The following is a 22,370-nucleotide window of genomic DNA, read 5'->3' as shown; positions in this document are numbered from 1 at the left end:
GTTGTGGCTCATGGGCTCTAGAGCACAGGCTCAGTAGTTGTGGCACACAGGCTCAGTTGCTCCGCAGCATGTGGGATCTTCCCGGACCAGGGCTCAAACCCGTGTCCCCTGCATTGGCAGGCGGATTCTTAACCACTGCACCACCAGGGAAGCCCCAGCAGGCGGATTCTTAACTGCTGCACCACCAGGGAAGTCCCCAATAAAAACAAACTTGATACAACAAAATGAATGAATCTCAGAAACATTGTGTGAAAGAAGCTAGACACAAAAGTACATGCTGTGCTATTCTACTTTTATGAAATTCAGGAACAGGTAATTCTAATATATAGTGCTAACAGTCAGAATGGGGGCAGGAATTGTCTATAAAAGGAGCATGAGGGAACATTCTGGGGTGATGAAAGCATCCTCTATCTTGAATTGGGTGATGGTCTCACAGGTATATACATTTGTCAAAACTCATCAAACTGTATACTTAAGAACTGTGCATTTTACCATATGTACATTGTATCTCACGAAAGGAAAAAATAGTTCTTGGAAAAGATGCAGGTTAAATGTAAAGCTTCATTTTTAACTATTTTTAACAATAAAATTCAATAGGCACTTGTGGGTAGGCCTGGCAACCACTGACTATTTTTCTGCGGGGAAAAAAATTACTCTTTCTGAAGTAATTGGTTTGAAAAGTGACCTTTGGGAACATAACCTTTTTAAGCTTGCATGCTGTTAAATTACACACCACTGATAATTCTAAATTCTCTTAAAAATTGAGCGCTAAGTATATGCTTTACCCACCCTACCCCACCCCCAGCATGGTGCCTGCGTAAATGCAATGGACTTGTGGCAGTTCACTCCTCTTCATGAGGCAGCTTCCAAGAACAGAGTTGAAGTGTGTTCTCTTCTCCTAAGTTACGGCGCAGATCCAACACTGCTGAATTGTCACAATAAAAGTGCTATAGACTTGGCTCCAACGCCACAGTTAAAAGAAAGATTAGCATGTAAGTATAAAATGATGAATGTTCATTCAGCTAAGCTGTTATATCAGTAAACTAACAGTTTTTCTTTCTTGTTTGTTTTTTGGAAATTTTTGAATAATAAGGTATTTTCCTTAGCCATGGGTATCTATTATTGTCCACACTAACATATTTAATCATTTGAATGTTTTCTACTCATTTTGCTTTTAAGATGCTATGAAAAGAAAGTATATTTGTATTTGCTTTTTTCAAGTCAAGTTAAATGCTTTTTGTGTGTGTTACTCTTATGGATGGTATGCTTTTGGAAAGAAAGAATTTGAGTTTTATTCCTATCTTTGATGTGACTTTCTTATTAGCTGCTGTGAAGTTTTGAAGTGTTATTTGTAGGATTGCTGTCTTGTAAACATAGTCCCCAGATCTTACCATCTAATATTCTTTGGTATCTGGGCAATTCTGTGCTTTTCTGTCTATAACTGAAATAGATGTAGTGGTGAGAAATAGCCACGTATTTCAGATATAGTATTACTATACATAAATAGGAAACTTGTGTTAAGCTTGTATTATTCTGGAATAGTAAAATATAATGGGTGGTTTCACAAGTCTGATGAATAATAGCGAGGAATCTTGAGAAAATGCCCTCTTTCATTTGTTGATCAGTAGGTGGCTCTTAGAAATATCCCACTAGTCTAGTCCCCAATTCTCTGATGTGTGAGCAGAACCATCTGCTGCTGCTGTAATGTTAATATGGGGACTATGATCACCTTTTCTTTTATTTCTTCACTGAGAAAAGTTCTGTGCTTTGGAAAATTCTCAGAACTCTCTGGTCTGGGAATATATAGCAATAATCCTTATATCAGACCAAAATAGACCTTGAATAGGCCATGTTGTATACACATGGGAATGAATTGGGTCATAACTGAGGGGAGCTGGCATACCACTGTCTCCCTTTCCAAGGGTTATATTTGGAGACTATCTTTAGAGCTTCATTCTGGCTACTTGGTAGATAATTTTGAAAATAAGTTCAAGAAAAATACCACGTCTGGCAAGCCCCATAAATTTGATAATTCTCATGCAGATTTAAATGCTTTTTCTTTATCTAGATGAATTTAAAGGTCACTCGTTGCTTCAAGCTGCACGGGAAGCTGATGTTACACGAATCAAAAAACATCTTTCTCTGGAAATGGTGAATTTTAAGCATCCTCAAACACATGAAACAGCATTGGTAATGTTTCAGATTTAAGTTTTTAAAATGAAATAACCAAAAACATGCTAAGTTAATCATAATGTCTTCTTTTGGTGATGGCGGATGACTAACATAATGTCCTACTTTTAATAATAGTATTGTTTTAAAAATATGTGCTTTTTAAGAATTAATGCCTGTAGGTATATAAAGAAAAAATTTCAAACAATACAGAGAAATAGACAACCACATCTGCTCAGAATGCAGTACTGTTGTTCATTTGCACATCCTTCCAGACAAAAATTTTATTCACATACTGGCATGTATTATATGTGACTTTTCTATTATCATAAATCGTATATATCATTTGCTTTTTTTAATTATAAAGAGCATAAATGTTTATGATTGAAAATTTGGAACCCACTGAAAAAGAAAATAATCTTGCCATCAAGATAAAAGCCACTTGATTTTCCTTTTGGTATTGTTATTTTTTCAGAATTAGATCTAAAGTCTGTATATATCCCCTTTATACTGTGTGAGTAAAGTATCTGTGTGAGTAGAGGCAGCTTCCCTGATAGAGGTAATGTCAGCTCTGTGGTACTGTAACAAAGTAGATGAGAATTGGGCAGTCTATTGAAAAGCAGTAAGAAAAGAATGGAAGCTAGTAGAGGTAAGTGGTGGAAGATAGGAAAGGGAATGTTGTGATCAGAGGCTACCTTAGAAGTAGAAATTTAAAGGAACAAAGTTGTATGAGTTGCAGAATGTGCTTTCGGTGAGGGAAGATGACACTAAGTAAATTAATGTCTTTAGGGGAAGATTTAACTTGTAATAGCCTTACTTACCTAATATTTTTTATGGTTAATTTTCTTCCTTATGCCATGATATAAACTCTGAAGTTTTATGTAGAAACCTATCTATAAAACATTGTAGAACTTTTTGCTACTTTAAAAAAAAAATCCATGTTAAAAAAAAATAGCAAAGTTGCAGACTAATAAGAAATACCACTGCAAAATTTAAATCATAACAGTATCAAGATGGTACAGGGAAACTTGGAAAACCTGACTTGGAAAATCTTCCAGTCTGAAAAGTTAATTCTACATGTTATTTTCCTCTGAGTATTCTACCATTAAACGACTCATTTTTTTTATTAACCTTAAAATACAGGGAATTAACTGTTGGTAGATAGTTGTGTTGCAGAGGCATTGTCTTCCAGGTTTCCAGAGATTACAGGCCCTGTCTGTAACAGGATGGGGCAGAAGAGTAAGGGTGCAGTTTGAAATGAATGAACTCAAGAATTCTTGGTTATAAACTATTTTCCATTCTTTGTGCCATCCTGATAGATGTCCTGGGATGATTATTCAAAACATACCAAAAGAGCTGTGTTCACCAATTAGAAATGATTTTATTGAGGGCAAAGGAATGATTTTGGTGACAGCAACAACATCAAAGAATGAATCTGAAGCAAAGTCATGAAGATCAGATAAGCTTTATAATTAGCAATAGGTTAAAATCAGACACATTTCATATGTACTATGTTTAGATGTGTGCGCAAGTTAGCTTGACAGTTATCCAGAACTTTTATTCCATGAAATCTCAGGTTTCAGTTTTAACTTAACTTTCATGCATTAATTTAGTCGTTCACTCATTCTGACATTTATTGAACACCTGTTGTGTATGGGTATAATCCTGGATGGTGGAGAGATGAAGATCTGGGACATGACCATGAGATACTTATTGGGTTTATAACTGGCAAATCCCTATCTCCTATCTCCTTTTCTCCTTGATACATCATAGACATAGATCCTGCAGCCTCCAACTCAGAGTATATAATTTTCTACCACTGATTTTACCAAACAAGTAATTCAAAGTCCTTATCCTGCTGGAGCAACTCATTGAGGAAGATATAAATACCACCCAGTTTGCTGGCTATTCCATCAATGTTTTTCTAAGCAGAATCCAGAGCTGACAAGTGCTGTGTTATTTCTTCATGTAAAGAAATCCCAACCTTTGGGGTGTTTTATTAACCTTTAAAAAATAACATAAACACCATGCTCTTTGGGAACAGTTTTGAAAGGACTGTTGGTCACAATTTAAGTTTTTCATTACAGCAGTAGTAGCTTTTTCAGAGATATAGGACAACTGTGAAGCTTAATCAAAATATTTAATAACGTATCACTTGCTAAATAGGGGTTTCAGGCCCTGTCAGAATTTGGTAATCATTGCACATTCTATCCAAAGGAAAGTCTTTGAAGAGCAAAGTTAAGTCAAAAATGAAACAAAGACATGAAATAACTTCTTAATTGTTCTTGACTGGAAACACGAAAGTTCTTAAAAATCAGTTATGTATAGTCCTTGATTAATGCTGCAATTTAAATTATCTAGCATTGTGCTGCCGCATCTCCATATCCCAAAAGAAAGCAAATATGTGAACTGTTGCTAAGAAAAGGAGCAAACATCAATGAAAAGACTAAAGAGTAAGTTTGCTTTTAATAATTAAAAATTATTGACACTTTTATTTTTGGAAAATACATTCATTGTCCGGCTGACTTTTTCTCTTTAAGATTCTTGACTCCTCTACACGTTGCATCTGAGAAAGCTCATAACGATGTTGTCGAAGTAGTGGTGAAACATGAAGCAAAGGTATACTTCATTTTTGGTAATCTTTGGTAATCCAGTGAGTTGTCTTCTATTTAGCAGGTGAAATGCCTGACTTCCCAAGCTATTTACTCTTTCATAGGTATTTTTCCCTCAGATTAGTTCTACAGATACTTTTTCTATATCTTTCTGCTAGAAAGTCTGTGGATTTACTCAAGAAACATTATTCCTATATATCCTTCCTTCTCCCTTCCTTTTAACCACACCCCACTGGTCAAGTTATCCTTCTTTTTCTAACAATACACTCTTAAGAATATCCCCAGCCAGGCATATTTATTATGACCTATCATCTTTTCTGGGATTCTCTTCTGTTATCTTCTGTTGCTTGGTTACCATGATAACTCCTGTTATTTACCCCAACCACAGTCTCTCTTACCCTCTGTTATTTCATAACTAAGCCAGAGATCATGGAACAGAAGGAAATAAATTAAGTAACTTGAATAAAAACATAGCTCCTCATATTGCGAAGTTCTGTAGTTGGCATTTGTACACAAAGCATTTTTTTAAAATCAATCACAAAAGTCCTTCATTCCAGAGCATTCAGTAGAGAAATGTATTCTAAAATGTGGCATGTAAGATGGTTTTAGGGAATATCCCAAATGAACATTTTTATAAGAGTTATAATTTTTATTAGGAGAATATTGGTTTCCTATTTGTAGAAACGGTATACTTAAGTTTAAAAGTAAAAAGTGATTTAAAAGGTGATTTCACTATGTTGGACATCTGAAGCTTATATAATATATGTCAACTATACCTCAAAAAAAAAGTCAAGTGGGGCTTCCCTGGTGGCGCAGTGGTTGAGAGTCCGCCTGCCGATGCAGGGGACACGGGTTCGTGCCCCGGTCCGGGAAGATCCCACATGCCGCGAAGCGGCTGGGCCCGTGAGCCATGGCCGCTGAGCCTGCACGTCCGGAGCCTGTGCTCCGCAACGGGAGAGGCCACAACAGTGAGAGGCCCGCGTACCACAAAAAAAAAAAAAAAAAAAAAAGTCAAGTGGATTTAAAGAAAACAAAGCATTTTATTCATGGAATAATCAGGTTTTCATCAAGGCTAAAAGTCATTATTTCTTACCCAGGAACTTAAAAAAAATTACTCAGTAAGCAATACACATAGCATCTCAGATTGGAAGAGATAACAGTCGCCTAATTCAACAGTTTTCAGTTTATAGCCATCGATTGTTGCTTTCTTCAAACAAAATCTGTGGTAGAAATTCATTATATAATAGAATTGAGCTGCTGTGATGAAGGGAGAAGAAAGAAATAGAGATCCCTTTACCCCTTGGGGACCCCTGAGGCTCTTCTCTAAATGAACTTTGCAGAATGATTTTCTAATCTGTCCTTCCTTGGGTTTCCACTCAAGGAACCACTTAGAATTCTACAGTTTCTTTTTATGTTGACTCTCAGTGTCCTAATTTCTCTTTTATTTGGGGGAATTCTTGATAATGTATAATCTCAATCTTTCCTATTGTAAAGTATTGAAAAAATAAAGTTTATTTCTGCTTGACTGCTTGGCATATCTCATTTGTCTGTCTGTCCTATAACTTTTCGTTGATTGCACTTTTTTTTACATGTGGTGCGTTACTTGAGGAATATCTGGTTGCATATTAAATTTGAGTTGTGAAGCTCAGTGAAACAATCTTGTCTAGGGTGACCAACCATCCAGGTTTGTCCCAAGACTAAGGGATTTAACACAGGACTTTTAGTGCTAAAACTGGAAAAGTCCCAGGCAAACCAGGACGAGTTCGTCACCCAAACCCTAACACAGAGTGGCACCCAAATAAAGTTTTCAAGTGGATATATAGTTCACATTGCAGTGAGTTTTGGTACATGAATAAACAGATTAATTGCTCTGGGCATTTTAAGTTGATTTTTCTGATTCTGTAAGCATGGAGACTAGCTCTTTATAGGATACTTTTAGATTCATTGCGAAAGTCTTACTATGTAATCCTGTTGCAGGTCTTCTCCGATTCCATGAATATGAATTGGACAGTGTCTCAAAACACTAGTGGTCACATGATTGATTACTGAGGAATTTGATTTCTCAGTTAGGTTTCGAAGAATTATTTTCCTGGGCGGGGGGGTGGGGATGAGATAGGAGGGGTCTTACAGGTGATTTTTTTTTTTTAATTATGAAAAATTTCAAAAATACAACCAAGCTGAAAGAATTTTACAGAGTATAACCATATACTTACCACCTAACTTCTACCGCTAGCATTTCACCGTATTATTTTCTTACATATCCATCAATTTCTCTCTCTATCCATCAATGTCTTATTTTTTGACACACTTCAGAGTAATTCACAAGTTACTACACACTTCTCCCTAAATTCTTTTAATAGGCATCAGCTAGAGGTCAATATTTGTTTATAGTCTCTGTTTGGATGTGAAATTTACATGCAATGAAATGTACAAATCTTAAATGTACATTTACTGAATTTTGCCTAATGCATACACCTGTGTAACCAAAAGTCTTGAAGATAGAGAACATTATCTCATGGCAGAGGCAGTGTCCCATCCAAGGCAGTCTCCATGCCTAGAGGCAACAATCATTTTGATTTTTTCTAACATAGATTAGATTTGCCTGTTCTGGGCCTTCATGGGATCGTACAATATATACTCTTTTATGTAAGACTTTTTCCACTTAGGATAATGTTTTGGAGATTGAACCATGTATCAATAGCTTGTTCTTTTTATTGCTGAGAAGTATTCCATTGTGTGAATATACCATAGTGTCCTTATCCATACAGATTATATTTTACACGATAAATAAGATAGAAGATTAAGACAATAGAAATAAGTATTTTAATGCTAATTTAGTCTCTGGCTTTGTTACCGACTGTTATCTTGGGGTTAGTCTCTCGACGTTTCTGCACCTCAGAGATCCATAAAAGTACATGCATTAGACTTTCTTAGGCAGTGTCTCACTCTAAATGTGGTGAATCTATTGAGTACTTCAATGCTAAACAACTGTTGTTCAATATTTTTAATCAAAAATTGGACCTTCATGAATTGGTGAATTTATACTCTAGATTTGAGCAAAAATACTTTCTTTGGCACTGGATAATGGGCTTCATAAGAGATTAATTGAGATTTTTTAATTAGTAACAAGTGCTGGATACATGAGTAGATCATTTTAAATTTTGTACCGCAGGCTAATTTCCCCTTTTTCTGATTGTTAAGGTTAATGCTCTGGATAATCTCGGTCAGACTTCTCTGCACAGAGCTGCGCATTGTGGTCATCTACAAACCTGTCGCCTGCTCCTCAGCTATGGGTGTGATCCTAACATTATATCCCTTCAGGGCTTTACTGCCTTACAGATGGGAAATGAAAACGTGCAGCAACTTCTTCAAGGTATTGAATACTTCCATGAAATTATTATTGTTTAAATTAACCTTGAAGTTTTTTTCACATATCATGTAGGAGTTGGTAGTGAAAAGAAAAATTTTCAGAATTGTTGGCTGTTATTTCTTCTTAATCAACTCATTGTACTCAATGCCCAAATGTTGCAATTCTTTTATGAGTTTGTTCCAGTAGCATTTGCTGCCCAGCTTCTGTGAGTATATAGCTGTCTCTTAAGTTTTTATCTAGAAAGTTTTTAAAATTGAGACACGACAGTTGCTATTTCTTTTTAAAGAAAGGAAAACTGAAAAGGGTAGATGAAGTCTCTTAGAAGAGCAACCATAGTGATAAATAGTATTCTAAAGACTGGCCCTGCCTCTTCACTCTTTTTTAGATCCTTCATATAAAGCATATAGAATTTGTACAAGGTAACCAACTATTTGACTTACATGTAACTGTTGAATGGACTGATGCTTATTACATTTTAAAATCAAATCAATTTAGATCAGATATCTACACATTTGGCATAGGTTAAACATTTCAGCCTAGAAATCTGGTCCCATAAATTTTAGTGTCTTTGCCTATATCTCTGTATTTTACTAGAATTTAATGGAGTGTCTTTGACATCTCAAAGCTCAGATGAGAAGAAATGTAACAGATCAAGCCTTTTGTACCTTTTGTAGTCACCTTTGATGATCCTTGCTGGAAACTACATTTTGAGAAAAACACTGCTTGAATAGATGAAGGCAGATCAATAAGATCTCCTGTGAACTTCTAAAATTGTGAACTAACTACAAGACTGCTCTCAAAATTACCTTTACTTCCCCGTATACCATGCATTTGTTTCAGTGTCAGTTTTGGGGGTAATAACATTAGTCCTATTTAGTTACCTAGTGATGGACATTTACAGTCTTCCTAGTTTTATACTAAGTGCTATTACTTACCTTTCCAACCAGTTTCTTAGAGTCAATTATCAAAGTGGAATTTCCAAGTCAAGGTTAACATAATTGTTAAATCATTTCTAGAAAAACTGTTATGTACCATTTTACATTCCTACCAGTAGTATGTGACAGGACCTGTTTTCCTTGTCAGCCCCAGGTATTATGATTCTTAATCATTTCCTTGGGTGAATGTGTGTCTATGTGCGTGTATGTAAATTACAGAAGTAATAGACTCTTTTTAAAATGCAAATTATAGAAATATTGACAGTGTAACTCCCCATTTGCTCTTTGCCCACTAATGGATGAAAAAAAAAAGCCCAGTATTTCATTATTTTAATTTGCATTTCTTAGATTTATGTTGCAGTACTTTTTCCATTTTGTTCTTTGCCTATGATTTTGTTTAATGCTGTGTTATTGCCTGACAGATATTTTTCCAAATTAGTTTTGTTTCTGCCTTTGATATACTGCTTTAAGATGCTTTTCTGCTCCAAGACAAAAAATATTCACCTATATTTTCTTTTAGTATTTTTAAGGTTTAATTTTTTTATACTTAGCATCTTTAATCCATCTGAAGTTTATTTGCTCTGAGAACAAGGTACATGTTTTCTTCCTTTCCTATGAGATTTTAAATGAGCTATAAATCATAGAGTTTCAGACCTGAACATAACTTCAGATGTTTCTAGTCCAACTTCTCTCTTTTTAGAACTGGAAAAATCAGAGGCCCAGAAAGTTCAAGTGACTTGCTCCAATTCAGGTAGCTAGTCGATGGCAGAACCATGGTTAGATATCTAGCTGCTGCTCTCCTCTAATTTTTTTTTTTTTTTTTTTTTTTTTTTTGCGGTACGCGGGCCTCTCACTGTTGTGGCCTCTCCCGTTGTGGAGCACAGGCTCCGGACGCGCAGGCTCAGCGGCCATGGCTCACAGGCTCAGCCACTCTGTGGCATGTGAGATCTTCCCGGACCGGGGCACGAACCCGTGTCCCCTGCATCGGCAGGCGGACTCTCGACCACTGCGCCACCAGGGAAGCCCTGCTCTCCTAATTTAATACTTTACCCCCAGTCAACTGACTTGGTTATGGAGCAAGCCATCTTTCATTACATTATGTTCCTTTATATTGCTTAAATCTCATTTTATAATTATTATTCACATCTACATACATTTGACATATGTAATGTTTCAAAAGTTTTTACTGCTTTTCGCCTACTACCATGGAGATTCCCTACATAATTATCACCAAACTATAAAAAGAATTTTACTCTCAGATAAGATGCCTTCCTTAAAACTTGGTCCCACCTTCCAAATGGGAGTTAATCACTCTTTACTTCTCTTTCTTTTTAGAGGGTATCCCATTAGGTAATTCAGAGGCAGACAGACAATTGCTGGAGGCTGCAAAGGCTGGAGATGTAGAAACTGTAAAAGTAAGACATAATCTTATAGTTTTGTTAACTTTGTGTTTTTATTTTGACAGTGTTTAATGAATCTATACTATAAGAATGAAAAATCTAGTTATTTATATGTGCATTGTTTTAAAAGGTAAATAATGCTAATCTAGTTCTGCTCTGCAAATGAGGATCATTGGGTAATGAAAGAAACTTTTTAGTTTCACATGCATCTCAATAAATACATCATAGTCACAAATTTAAATTTGACTATTTTAAATTAAATAGTCACAAATTTAAATTTGTGACTGTGTTTATGGGAATGCATTTTGTTTAAAGAACCTATTCATTTGTCCCTTTCAAAGAATAAGGTATATGAAATTATTGTCCATTATTATTTACATATGACACATAAAACAGGAAAGGAAGAAAACTAAATGTATCCCTCTGTCTATATGTTTTTTCTGGTTTCTTCATTTCTTTGCCCTCTCTACCTCTGTGAGGACCCAGTGTTTAAATATAGTAATAATATAGTGTCACCACCTTTCAGAGACACTGTCTCCTAATAATCTTCAATTTATCTGGACTGAAATATTTTTTTTCTTTCTCAGAAGAGCCAACTTGAGCCCGTCTATGGCCCCCATCTCCTATAACAGTCTTCCCTAGAATAACCTTTTCTCAAATTTTGCTTTTACTGTAGAATCACATGTAACGTCTCAATGCCTATACCAGATATTTCTGTTACCTACAGAAACTGTATATCCAGCTAACTAACTCAGAACATTAACATTTTGAAAGAGCAAGACTGCTTTTCAGGTCAACTAATATAAATTAAAATTAACTCGGCATGTTTCATGATTAAATAATTCCTTTTTCTTTTTTTTAACAATCTTTTATTTTATTTTTTATTTTTGGCTGCATTGGGTCTTCATTGCTGTGCGCAGACTTTCTCTAGTTGCAGCGAGCGGGGGCTACTCTTTGTTGCGGTGCGCGGGCTTCTCATTGCGTGTTGGCTTCTCTTGTTGCAGAGCACGGGCTCTAGGCGCTCGGGCTTCAGTAGTTGTGGCACGCAGGCTCAGTAGTTGTGGCTCGCGGGCTCTAGAGCGCAGGCTCGGTAGTTGTGGCACACGGGCTTAGTTGCTCCGCGGCATGTGGGATCTTCCCAGACCAGGGATCGAACCCGTGTCCCCTGCATTGGCAGGCAAATTCTTAATCACTGCACCACCAGGGAAGCCCAGATAATTCTTTAGTAATGCAATAATGTTAATTTTAATTTCCAAAGCTGGGGGGGGGGGGTGGAGAAGCCCGGTTGTGCCCTCCCTCCCCACCAACACCTCCCCCACAGACTTTCAAAACACTGCTAGGTCCTATTTGAGGGGGCATTGATAGGTAATAAGAAATTTTATAAAAAGCTAAAATTATTGATTTGATTCATGGCAGAAGTCTCTATTTCAACCAATTTCACTATATTTCTATATGGTGTTGCTAATCCTGAACAGACCCACCCCACAAAGTCAGTTTTACATTTCCTGAGAACAAAATGTGAACGTTGGCCTCATCAGAACTTGAGCTCTGAGGACATTTATTCACTGTCCTTTTAAATAAAAAGATTTCTGGAAGTTGATTTAAAAGTCCATGTGATCTTTTCGTATTGCTTTATGTGTGTAGGTAGTACAGTCATCTCCAAATAATTTAAGGGTTTTTTTTTAATAATTTCATTTTTTGAAAGAAAAATGCTATTATGCAATTTTATTGTTTGACTTGTTTCATAGTTACGTTCTCATGCCCATAATTAGAAGGTTAACATGATATTGAATGGGGGATTTTGTTTCTCTGACTAATGACTTGTGGAAAAACAAATCACTTGAGTTAAGGGTAGTGAGCTGAGTTTTTTCCTGGAGGAGTGATAAGTTGGGCAGGTGGAGTTAGAGTCAACTAGCTGATTTTTTTGTGTGTGGGGTGGAGGTGGTGATAAAAAATTGTAATGCTCATCTACTTACATATGTTAAAGAGCATAAAACTACATTCAGTCCATCTAATATTAAAGACCAGGCTTTGTTCTCATAGAGATAGAAGAAGCCTAGAGGAAGAAATAGATGAAGAGAGGATGAGATTGGGGGCAGGAATTGGACTTAGAGAATAACAGAATGCCATTGAATTGAGGAAGACCTTTCTCTATCCCTGTGATAGTCATTAGGCTGTCTTCCCTTATCTCTGCTTTTAAAGTCACTTAGAGGAGGGACTTCCCTGCTGGCGCAGTGGTTAAGAATCCACCTGCCAATGCAGGGGACACAAGTTCGAGCCCTGGTCCAGGAAGATCCCACATGCCGCGGAGCAGTGAAGCCTGCGTACCACAACTACTGAAGCCCACGTGCCGAGACCCCATGCTCTGCAGCAAGAGAATCCACCGCAATAAGAAGTCCGTGCACTGCAATGAAGAGTAGCCCCTGCTCACCACAACTAGAGAAGGCCCATGCGCAGCAATGAAAACCCAACACAGCCAAATAAATAAATTTAATTAATTAATTAATTTAAAAAATAATAAAGTCACTTAGAGGAAATTTATCTCCAACAACCTTTCTGTTCCTTGTATATCTCTAGACAGGTGGCTTGGTATGAATCACTGGGACATATTACCCAATGAACACTTAATTATGTGCTTGGTTGTGTTTGTTTACTGGTGAGCTATCAGGCTACATACTTTTTGGACAGCTTACTATTAGAAAACTTGTCTGAGTGGACAAAATTAAACTTGAAAGCTAGGAAGTTAGAGTGGCCAGTGGTAACTACCAAACCTAGCAGCACTTGACACGTGTTAAAAATACTCATTCCTAGAGCCTGGCTTCAGACCCATGAAACACTGTTTCTCAGTGTTTCTTGGGACATCTTGTTTGGGAAGCACTGAAGAGCTTTATCAGACCTGTTACTAAACCTGTTGAGATAAATCCACTGATAGCTGGCTCCTTTGGTTTATTAGGCTTAAAGTTATCCCTGCTTTTAGGGTAGGGTAGTTTTAAAAAGGGGGGGAGGGAAGGGTTTTTCCTAATATTCTTTACTAAAATACTCTTGACTTTTTTTGAACACCATGATTTATTATCTATGTTGCTTTCCTTCCCCAAATGTTCATACTTTTCATGCAAAATACTGTTGAGTATTTTAAGTGTTACTCTGACAGCCTTTCTCAGCTAGACGTCCTCATCTGAACCAACAAAACACAAAAAAATTCTTTGAGTGACTTTTTTTTAATTCTCCCAAGGATGGTACCTAACCAATATCATTCTATTAGTTAATTCATTCCATATAGTACAGTATAATTCTCTAAGTGTAATTCCTCAACTGCCAGCATCAGCATCACCTGTGAGCTTGTTAGAAATGCAACTTCTCAGGCACCATCTCAGACATACTGGATTAGGAAATATGGAGGTTGCACCCACTGCACATGAAAATTTAAGAACTACTGTTCTAGAACAGTACTTCTCAAACGTTAATGTGCTTACAGATCACCTAGAGATCGTGTCAGAGTGCAGATTCTGATTCAGTAGGTGGGAGTCTGAGAATCTGAGTTTTTAACAAGTTCCCAGGTGATGCCATCATGCTTCTATGATCCAGTGTATCTCTACATACATTTTTCACAAAATGAAAGCTATGATTGCTTTCAGGTACTTGCATTACCTTTATGTATATAGCAGTAATGGTAATAATAAAATTTACCTACTAGCTTTAGCAAAGGTAGATGATTTTAGATAAGAGGACCAGAGGGATTCTCAATAAATGACAAGATGAAATAAGAATAAATAGCAAAGAGTTTCTGAAAATACTGATATGATGAAACAAGAAAATAAATCAGACATTTGAAATTTCTACTAAATGAATGAAAACAAGTCAGAATATGTAGCATCATGTGTATGAGAATACTGATAAGATGAGACAAGAAAATAAATCAGACATTTGAAATTTCTACTAAATGAATGAAAAGAAGTCGGAATATGTAACATCATGTGTATACTGTGTTGCGTCCTATAGAAATTGTGTACTGTTCAGAGTGTCAACTGCAGAGACATTGAAGGGCGTCAGTCTACGCCACTCCATTTTGCAGCTGGCTATAATCGGGTGTCTGTGGTGGAATATCTGCTGCAACACGGAGCTGATGTGCACGCTAAAGATAAAGGGCAAGTACCAACAATTGCCATGGCCTCTCTGTTCCTTTATCTGACCTTTTTAGGAAAATCTGAAAACATTTTTATGATAGATGGTAGTTCTTTTATTTTCAGAGAAGTCTGCTTCCTAACTGGCTTAAATAAAACTTCTTAATTTCAGTTGAGATTTTATGATGAGTAGCATTTATATAAAGACTTAGTTGCATAATGCCTTTTATAATGGCCAAGGAGACTACAAAAATAGTGTGATGCTGATTTTCAATGTGGTAAATTTTTCAGTTTGCATTGAGGATACTTGAATTCTTCCAGTTTATCTTAAAATTATTTTTCTTTAAAAATATGTAATTCTTGGGACAAAGTGAGAGAGTGGCATGGACATATGTACACTACCAAATGTAAAACTGATAGCTAGTGGGAAGCAGCCGCATAGCACAGGGAGATCAGCTCCGTGCTTTGTGACCACCTAGAAGGGTGGGATAGGGAGGGTGGGAGGGAAGGAGACGCAAGAGGGAAGAGATATGGGGATATATATATATGTATTACTGATTCACTTTGTTATAAAGCAGAAACTAACACACCATTGTGAAGCAATTATACTCCAATAAAGATGTAAAATAAAAAAGACAAGGAAAAATAAGTATATATATATAATTCTTGGGAATTCCCTGGCAGTTGAGTGGTTAGGACTCAGTGCTCTCACTGCCGTGGCCCCAGGTTTGACCCCTGGTCAGGGAACTAAAATCCCATAAGCTGCGCTGCATGGCTATAGAATAGAATAGAATATTCTTAATTCTAGATGTTGCAAAATAGATGTTTGTTGTGTTCTCTGCAATTTTAAATATTTTTAAAATGTCCTCTCTGCCCACCCCCCCGCCCCAAAGTAATTCCATTTCTGCTTTCAATAAATTTAGGTTCTATAAATTTAAATCAGTAAAATTTCTTATGCAGGTCAAGAAATTTATCAGCTGTATGTAATTATTTAAATTAAATATATCTTTGTGTTGTGTTGCTTATTTAACTTTTCAGAGGCCTTGTACCTTTGCACAATGCATGTTCTTATGGACATTATGAAGTTGCAGAACTTCTTGTTAAGCATGGAGCAGTAGTTAATGTAGCAGACTTATGGAAATTTACACCTTTACATGAAGCTGCAGCAAAAGGAAAATATGAAATTTGCAAACTTCTGCTCCAGGTATATTTAAGTACTTATGGACAGGGTATATTATGTAGAATATGTTTATGATATTTCTAATAATTCTAATGTAAACTTAAACTAGTTAGGGGGTATGAAGCAAAAATCTAATTCTGTGCCTAGATTTCAGAATAAATGTCATGAACAGTATAAGCCAGGTTTATCTAGTACTAATGAAATTGATAGTACTTGTTTATCTATACTGGTACCAGTGTAGATATTTTACAGTAAAAACAAGAGTATAGTTAAATTTATACAAACATTGAAATATGTTTGTGAAAACTAAAAATAGCATATGTGAAAGGTAATTTTTAGTGAAATACTACCTTGTTTTGAATGTAGTTTAAAATTTTGACTATATTATTGCATTGTTAAAGTCCAGTAATATTTAAGTGCCTCTGTATTTTTTATTGTAATTTTTTATTTATTAAATTAAGCATTATTAACAGTCATGTTAACCTTTAAGGTATAGTCTCTGTATAAAATAGTTTTCTTTAGCTCAGTGCTTTGTGACCACCTAGAGGGGTGGGATAGGGAGGGTGGGAGGGAGATGCAAGAGGGAGGAGATATGGGGATATATGTACAGCTGATTTACTTTGTTATAAAGCAGAAACTAACACACCATTGTAAAGCAATTATACTCCAATAAAGATGTTTAAAAAAAAAAGTTTTCTTTGGTATCGTTACATTGAATATTTTCTCATTGACCAAGGGCAAACTTAAGGTAATTCCTCCTTTTCTGTTTTTCACATGCCCAGCATGGTGCAGACCCTACAAAGAAAAATAGAGATGGAAATACTCCCTTGGATCTTGTTAAAGATGGAGATACAGATATTCAAGATCTACTTAGGGGAGATGCAGCTTTGTTGGATGCTGCCAAGAAGGGTTGTTTAGCCAGAGTAAAGAAGTTGTCTTCACCAGATAATGTGAATTGCCGTGATACCCAAGGCCGACATTCGACCCCTTTACATTTAGCAGGTAAGTGAATGAAGTGTCACAGATTGAGGCTGGTGACATCTAAGATTGGTTTTACCTGAGTAAAATATTTCCTGTAAGTAAATTTGAAAGATTCAAATCAAGTATCTTCTAATACAGCAATTATACTCTAGTGTATTTGTACAGGGCCATGTTCACTTTAGCGCTAGCATGTTACATTCATTAAGAACAATCGAAAGAGGCTCTGCCAGTCACCATGTGCTTTGGAACCTTTATTCCAGGTCATCATATTGTTTGAATCATCTTTGGTGAGTGTGTTTTGGCTACAGAAACTTTAAAAGTAGGCCTGCTGAGCTGGCCGTCCTCATGGAACGCTAAATCTTTCCATTCTTCTGATGATAGCTGTTAAGCATAAGCAGGAAAAAATCTTTAAAGACTTCCAGAAGTTACATAAACTTCTTGTTACTTGTCATTAGTTTGTAAGGCCTGCCTTAACAAATTACCACAGACTAGGTGGCTTAAACAACAGAAATGTTTTTTCTCAGTTCTGGAAATGTTGGCAAGGATTGGTTTCTTCTGAGGCCTCGCTCCTTGGCTTGCAGATGGCCACCTTCTCTCTGGGGCTTCACATGGCCTTTTCTCTGTGTATGTGCATCACTGGTGTCTCTATGTCCTAATCTCCTCCTCTTAAAAGGACAACAGTCGCATTAAATTAGGGTTGACCCTAACGGCCTTGTTTTAACTTAATTATCTCTTAAAAGGCCTTATCTCCAAATACAGTCACATTCTACAGTACTAGTGGTTAGGGCTTCAACACAGGATATTTGGGGAATACAGTTGAGTACAAAACATTTGTTCGAAGTTTTCACTCATAAAATTGGCGCTGTGTATCTTTGTCTTCACTGCATGTAATGCAGCATTGTGATTTCAGCACAGCTTTTTGAGCTGCATTGAAGATGCTAGGGGCACTTCCCTGGCGGTCCAGTGGTTAAGACTCCATGCTTCCACTGCAGGAGGCACGGGTTCAATCCCTGGTCAGGAAAGTAAGACCCTGCATGCCACTTGGCCAAAAAAAAATTTTTAAATAGAAACAATAGGGCTTCCCTGGTGGCGCAGTGGTTGAGAGTCCGCCTGCCGATGCAGGGGACACAGGTTCGTGCCCTGGTCAGGGAATATCCCACATGCCGCGGAGCAGCTGGGTCTGTGAGCCATGGCCGCTGAGCCTGCGCATCCGGAGCCTGTGCTTCACAACGGGAGAGGCCACAACAGTGAGAGGCCCGTGTACCGCAAAAATAAATATAAAAATAAAAAATAAATAAAAACAGTAGTTACAAATGCATATTCCTTTAAAAAAAAAAGATGCTAGGGAATGGGCCATTAAAATCACTGAGCTACAACTAATACTTTAGTGGAGTTGCATCATAGGCACATTTGACTCATACAAGTTTTATCTAAATACACGTGGTTTGAAAAGAGAAAAAGAATGTAGGTGTTTCTGCCACTTTGTGTAATGTAGGAGGTGTAAGTTTACTCTTCTCTCAGTTCCTTTCAGTCTCACAGTGTGAGCAACTATGTTCCTAGGTTTTTGTTGTTTTGGGGGGGTTTTTTGTTGTGTTTTTTGGCCACGCCTTGTGCAGCATGTAGGATCTTAGTTCCCCAACCAGGTGTGTTGAACCCGGGCCCCTTGCAACCACTGTACTGCCAGGGAAGTCCCTTAAGAGATAATTTTAGTGTATGTGGTTTTTACCTTTAAATTATGACCCCATGTAAGTTGGAACCCCACTGGCAAAGGAAAAGAATTACTCCATCTATGTGTCTTTTAGAGCATTAAAAGTGCACTAAAAGTGATAAGCCACAAATGCTAACAAAGCGAGGTAAAGCTTTTCTTCTTCCACTGGCAATCAGGAGTTTCTAGTCCGTGGAAGACAAAATGTGGCCTGACCTCTGATTTGAATTATGCTGTGCTGTGCATAATTGCGTATATCAGCTTTGTATCTTTATGGTAGCTTACCTAGAACATTTAATATTACTATTTAAGTCTGTGTTCTTTGTAAGTGGCAAATACATTGTATACACAAAATGTTTCTTACTTAGGCGGTATTATACCTTGAGATCTGGAAGGACTTTTGGATTTGGTGTAGTATTTAGCTTATGGTAGTTTTGTAGTTTCGTTTCTCTTCACTTGATCTTACTAAATTTTTTTTGTTTGTTTTGCTTTAGCTCTTTCAGCAAAAGGCTGAAAACTACAGTAAAAATGAATGAGTTAAATACTTTGAACTATTTTAAAGTTTCAAGTGATACCTGATTTTATGCTGACAAAATTAAGTTCCAGATTTGCTTTCAAACTATTGATTATGTGTCAAATAAAATATACATACTTTACCGTGAGCATGCGTTTACTAAGATAGCTGACAGTTCCCAAAATGACAGCTGGGAGGTTATGGTACATTTATAAAATACTAAGTTTTATTACTTCATGGCTTTAGCAGCAATGGATTCTGCTGCTTGTAGAGATATGCACCCTTACGTTCTCTCTAGCAAAAAGCATGTCCTTGTGGCCTTATGGGGAAATGGGGCCCTGAGACCCACACTGGTGTGTTGTCTTCTGCTCTGCTAGCCACTTGTGTTCCTAACTTGGCTTTTATATGATTGGATGTCTTTTGCTTGCAGCCTTGAGACCATGTACCTGAGTTCAGGAAGTTGTGTATACAACAACTATGAAGGCAGGGACTTTGGTAAGAAGGTTTTAAAAGGAAAGATTTAAGTATAACAGTCAATAGAACTTTAGAGTCTCCAAAACAAATGGGTATCATTACTGAAAGCTTCCAACTTGAGGCCGGTGGGCAGTTTTTTTTTCATAAGATAAATCTTTAATAGACTCCATTGGAGAATTTCAGATTTCTATAAAAATCTCTTATTTTAAAAATCCTATCCTTTGTATATATACATATATGTAGCTATTTTTTATATTAACAAGTAATTTTACTTTTTTTCTAAATTAGCTGGTTATAATAACTTAGAAGTTGCAGAGTATCTGCTACAACATGGAGCTGATGTGAATGCTCAAGACAAAGGAGGACTTATTCCTTTACACAATGCAGCATCTTATGGGGTAAGTTCTTTCATGTTACCTTTAAAAATGTCTGAAATTTTTAAAGTGAAAATCAGTATTACAATTCAAAAGGAATTCATTTTACAGAGAAGTAAATATGAGAACTAAAGAGGTTAAATAACTTCCAGGTTTCAATTCCGAATCTGCTGTAGCTTGCCATGTGACGTGCAGCACGTTTTGTCTTCTGTTGTATTGCCTTCCTTAGCACATGCATCTTATTTTCAGTGAGATGTTGGTGATTTTGTTTATTTGTTGGTGCCCAGAAACTTCATTGGGATTCATACGAATCTGTAGAGATGAGATGCGTTGTTCCCGACTTATAATAGCCTTGAATGTTAACAATCAGTATTGACCATCTTCAGTTGATTAATTAAGGAAAGCTGCTGGTTTATAAATTGATGTTTAGCAGTTATAACACTTAAATAAATTAGAAACTGTTAAAGTCCTATTAATTTAGTTCCTGTGTAGAATTCTTAATGATTTTCTAGATATTTTCTCAAGTTAGGTAAATGTCTACTACTGTAATTTTTAATCAGCTACCCATAAATTATGATGATGGGGGAAAACACAGTTTTTCATTCTAGAGTAAGTTTGAAACTGGAAAAATAGGTATATAGCTGGTTTCTTTTTAAGAACTAAAGTACAATAAAATAATATTTCCGACTATAACAGGAGTATTTTCTTTTACAGCATGTAGATGTAGCAGCTTTACTAATAAAGTATAATGCGTGTGTCAATGCTACGGACAAATGGGCTTTCACACCTTTGCACGAAGCAGCCCAAAAGGGACGAACACAGCTTTGTGCTTTATTGTTGGCCCATGGAGCTGATCCAACTCTTAAAAATCAGGAAGGACAAACACCTTTAGATTTAGTTTCAGTAAGTGATGGGCTCTTTGAAAAATCTCAGTGCTTTCCTGACTTTTTAAAATTCACTTGGTATATATAAAATGTCTTTATGGTGAATGTGGCAAAATCTGGCTTTTAGCCCAATTTAAATTTTAGACCTCTTTGGTATTAAAACATAATGAGTAAATAATAGAATTATCAGTTACTGTAAGCTGAGTACTTTTAGAAATGGGAAAAAGAAGTATAAGGTATAGCTGCTTACATTAGTTAGGAAACAAGCAGGCAAGGCCCTCAGTGGATGCTGTTACAGTGCATAGGGCACAAGATGCTACAGGCCCATGGGTCTTTATGAACTTCCCCAGCTGGGAACATCGCCTTCAGGGTGCAGCCGCAAAGCCTGCCTTTATAGAGATTTTCTTCCCTCCCAGCACTGCCTCATCGCAAAGATTTTATTGCTTACCCCACCAAAACTGTTCATGAAACAAGTTTGTTCCTCCAGTTCTCCATGGGAAGTCTTTTTTTCTTTCCTCTCCCAAGGAAACTCCTGTAGGTGTCTCCATTGTGGCCTCCAACCTCTGCTTTGGCCACTGTGATGCAAGTGCTTCTCTTGCCTCTGCCACTGAAGACATTGACCCAGAGCAGTGGAGGGAAACGGGGAAGAAATTCTTCTTGAGGTGGAGAGGAAGGGGAGTCTCTTCTGCGCACTGCTTTCTACTGAGATTCCACTGTTGCAAGTTACATTGAGAAGCTGATTTAGTTCAGCTGCATTGGGGGTTGAATTGAATTTTCTCAGCAGGCTGACAACCCAACCATATTTGCAACATTATTTCTTAAGAGAAATATCCTTCCAGTTCCAAACTACCTTAGAAGTGACCTTTTCTAATTCAGTCTGCACATGTTAGTCCACGAGATATAATTAAGTGACATTGAAACAGGGTGCACTAAACATGCATGGGTTTTAGAGTCAAACAGACCTGCCTTAGAATTCCAGCTCTACCATTTACAGTTGTACAGTGTTGCAAGTTGCCTAACCTCAAAGCCTCAGTTACCTAATCTCCAAATGCAGGTAAAATATATCTGGTTAATATGAGAATTAAATGAGGTGATATATTTAAAGTCCTCGGCGTGGTATCAAGTACATAAAAAGCACCCCAAAAATTGTGCTAATGTTACTTTTAAGTGTTAGATACCAACTATGAGTGTCATGGGAGTCCTCAGATTCAGGGGAAGAAAAGGGTGAGGATTGAAAAGGCAGTATAAATGAAAAGCCATGAAAACAGGTACTGTTTACTTCTTGCTGAATGTTAATTACTTAGTGTCTTAATTGAGCATTGTTAAAGAATAGTTATTTGTTACTTATTAAACAAATTAATATACCAGTAAAGTTGGGATTTTTTTTTCCATTCTAGCAGATTTGATTAAAATGATTATCTTTTTTCCTACCCTTCCAAATGTTCAGTTTTGAGGAACAAATATATTACTGGATATTTAAAAAAAAAAAAACACACCTCATTCTGTTTGCTAAAGTTCTATGTAGATTGAATTACGTCTTCAGAATGCCTTTAAAAGATTTTAAATCTTTTTAAATTTTATATTTCTAAAATTCAGTGCTTTTCAATCATGGTATCTTAGGATTTTTTTCTTGCTTTGCCACATTTAACAG

General features: G+C 36.7%; 1 protein-coding gene across 2 annotated transcripts in view; it reads left to right on the top strand.

Annotated features, from left to right (window-relative positions):
• The window catches only part of TNKS2 (tankyrase 2), a 63,556-nt gene that overhangs the window by 22,457 nt on the left and 18,729 nt on the right, over positions 1-22,370 (top strand). For both annotated transcript variants that reach the window (XM_082854953.1, XM_082854952.1), the window contains exons 8-18: positions 806-992; positions 2,069-2,190; positions 4,531-4,622; positions 4,710-4,788; positions 7,983-8,154; positions 10,422-10,501; positions 14,486-14,631; positions 15,646-15,811; positions 16,570-16,789; positions 19,750-19,859; positions 20,550-20,738. In XM_082854953.1, coding sequence (XP_082711079.1) covers positions 806-992; positions 2,069-2,190; positions 4,531-4,622; positions 4,710-4,788; positions 7,983-8,154; positions 10,422-10,501; positions 14,486-14,631; positions 15,646-15,811; positions 16,570-16,789; positions 19,750-19,859; positions 20,550-20,738 — 1,563 coding nt within the window. The remainder of the gene's footprint in view (positions 1-805; positions 993-2,068; positions 2,191-4,530; positions 4,623-4,709; positions 4,789-7,982; positions 8,155-10,421; positions 10,502-14,485; positions 14,632-15,645; positions 15,812-16,569; positions 16,790-19,749; positions 19,860-20,549; positions 20,739-22,370) is intronic.

This window comes from Leucopleurus acutus, assembly GCF_964270905.1.
Source record: "Leucopleurus acutus genome assembly, chromosome: 14".
NCBI classification, from domain to species: Eukaryota; Metazoa; Chordata; class Mammalia; order Artiodactyla; family Delphinidae; genus Leucopleurus; species Leucopleurus acutus.
Note: the sequence above shows the minus strand (reverse complement) of the source record. Positions and strands in the feature narration are given on the sequence as shown.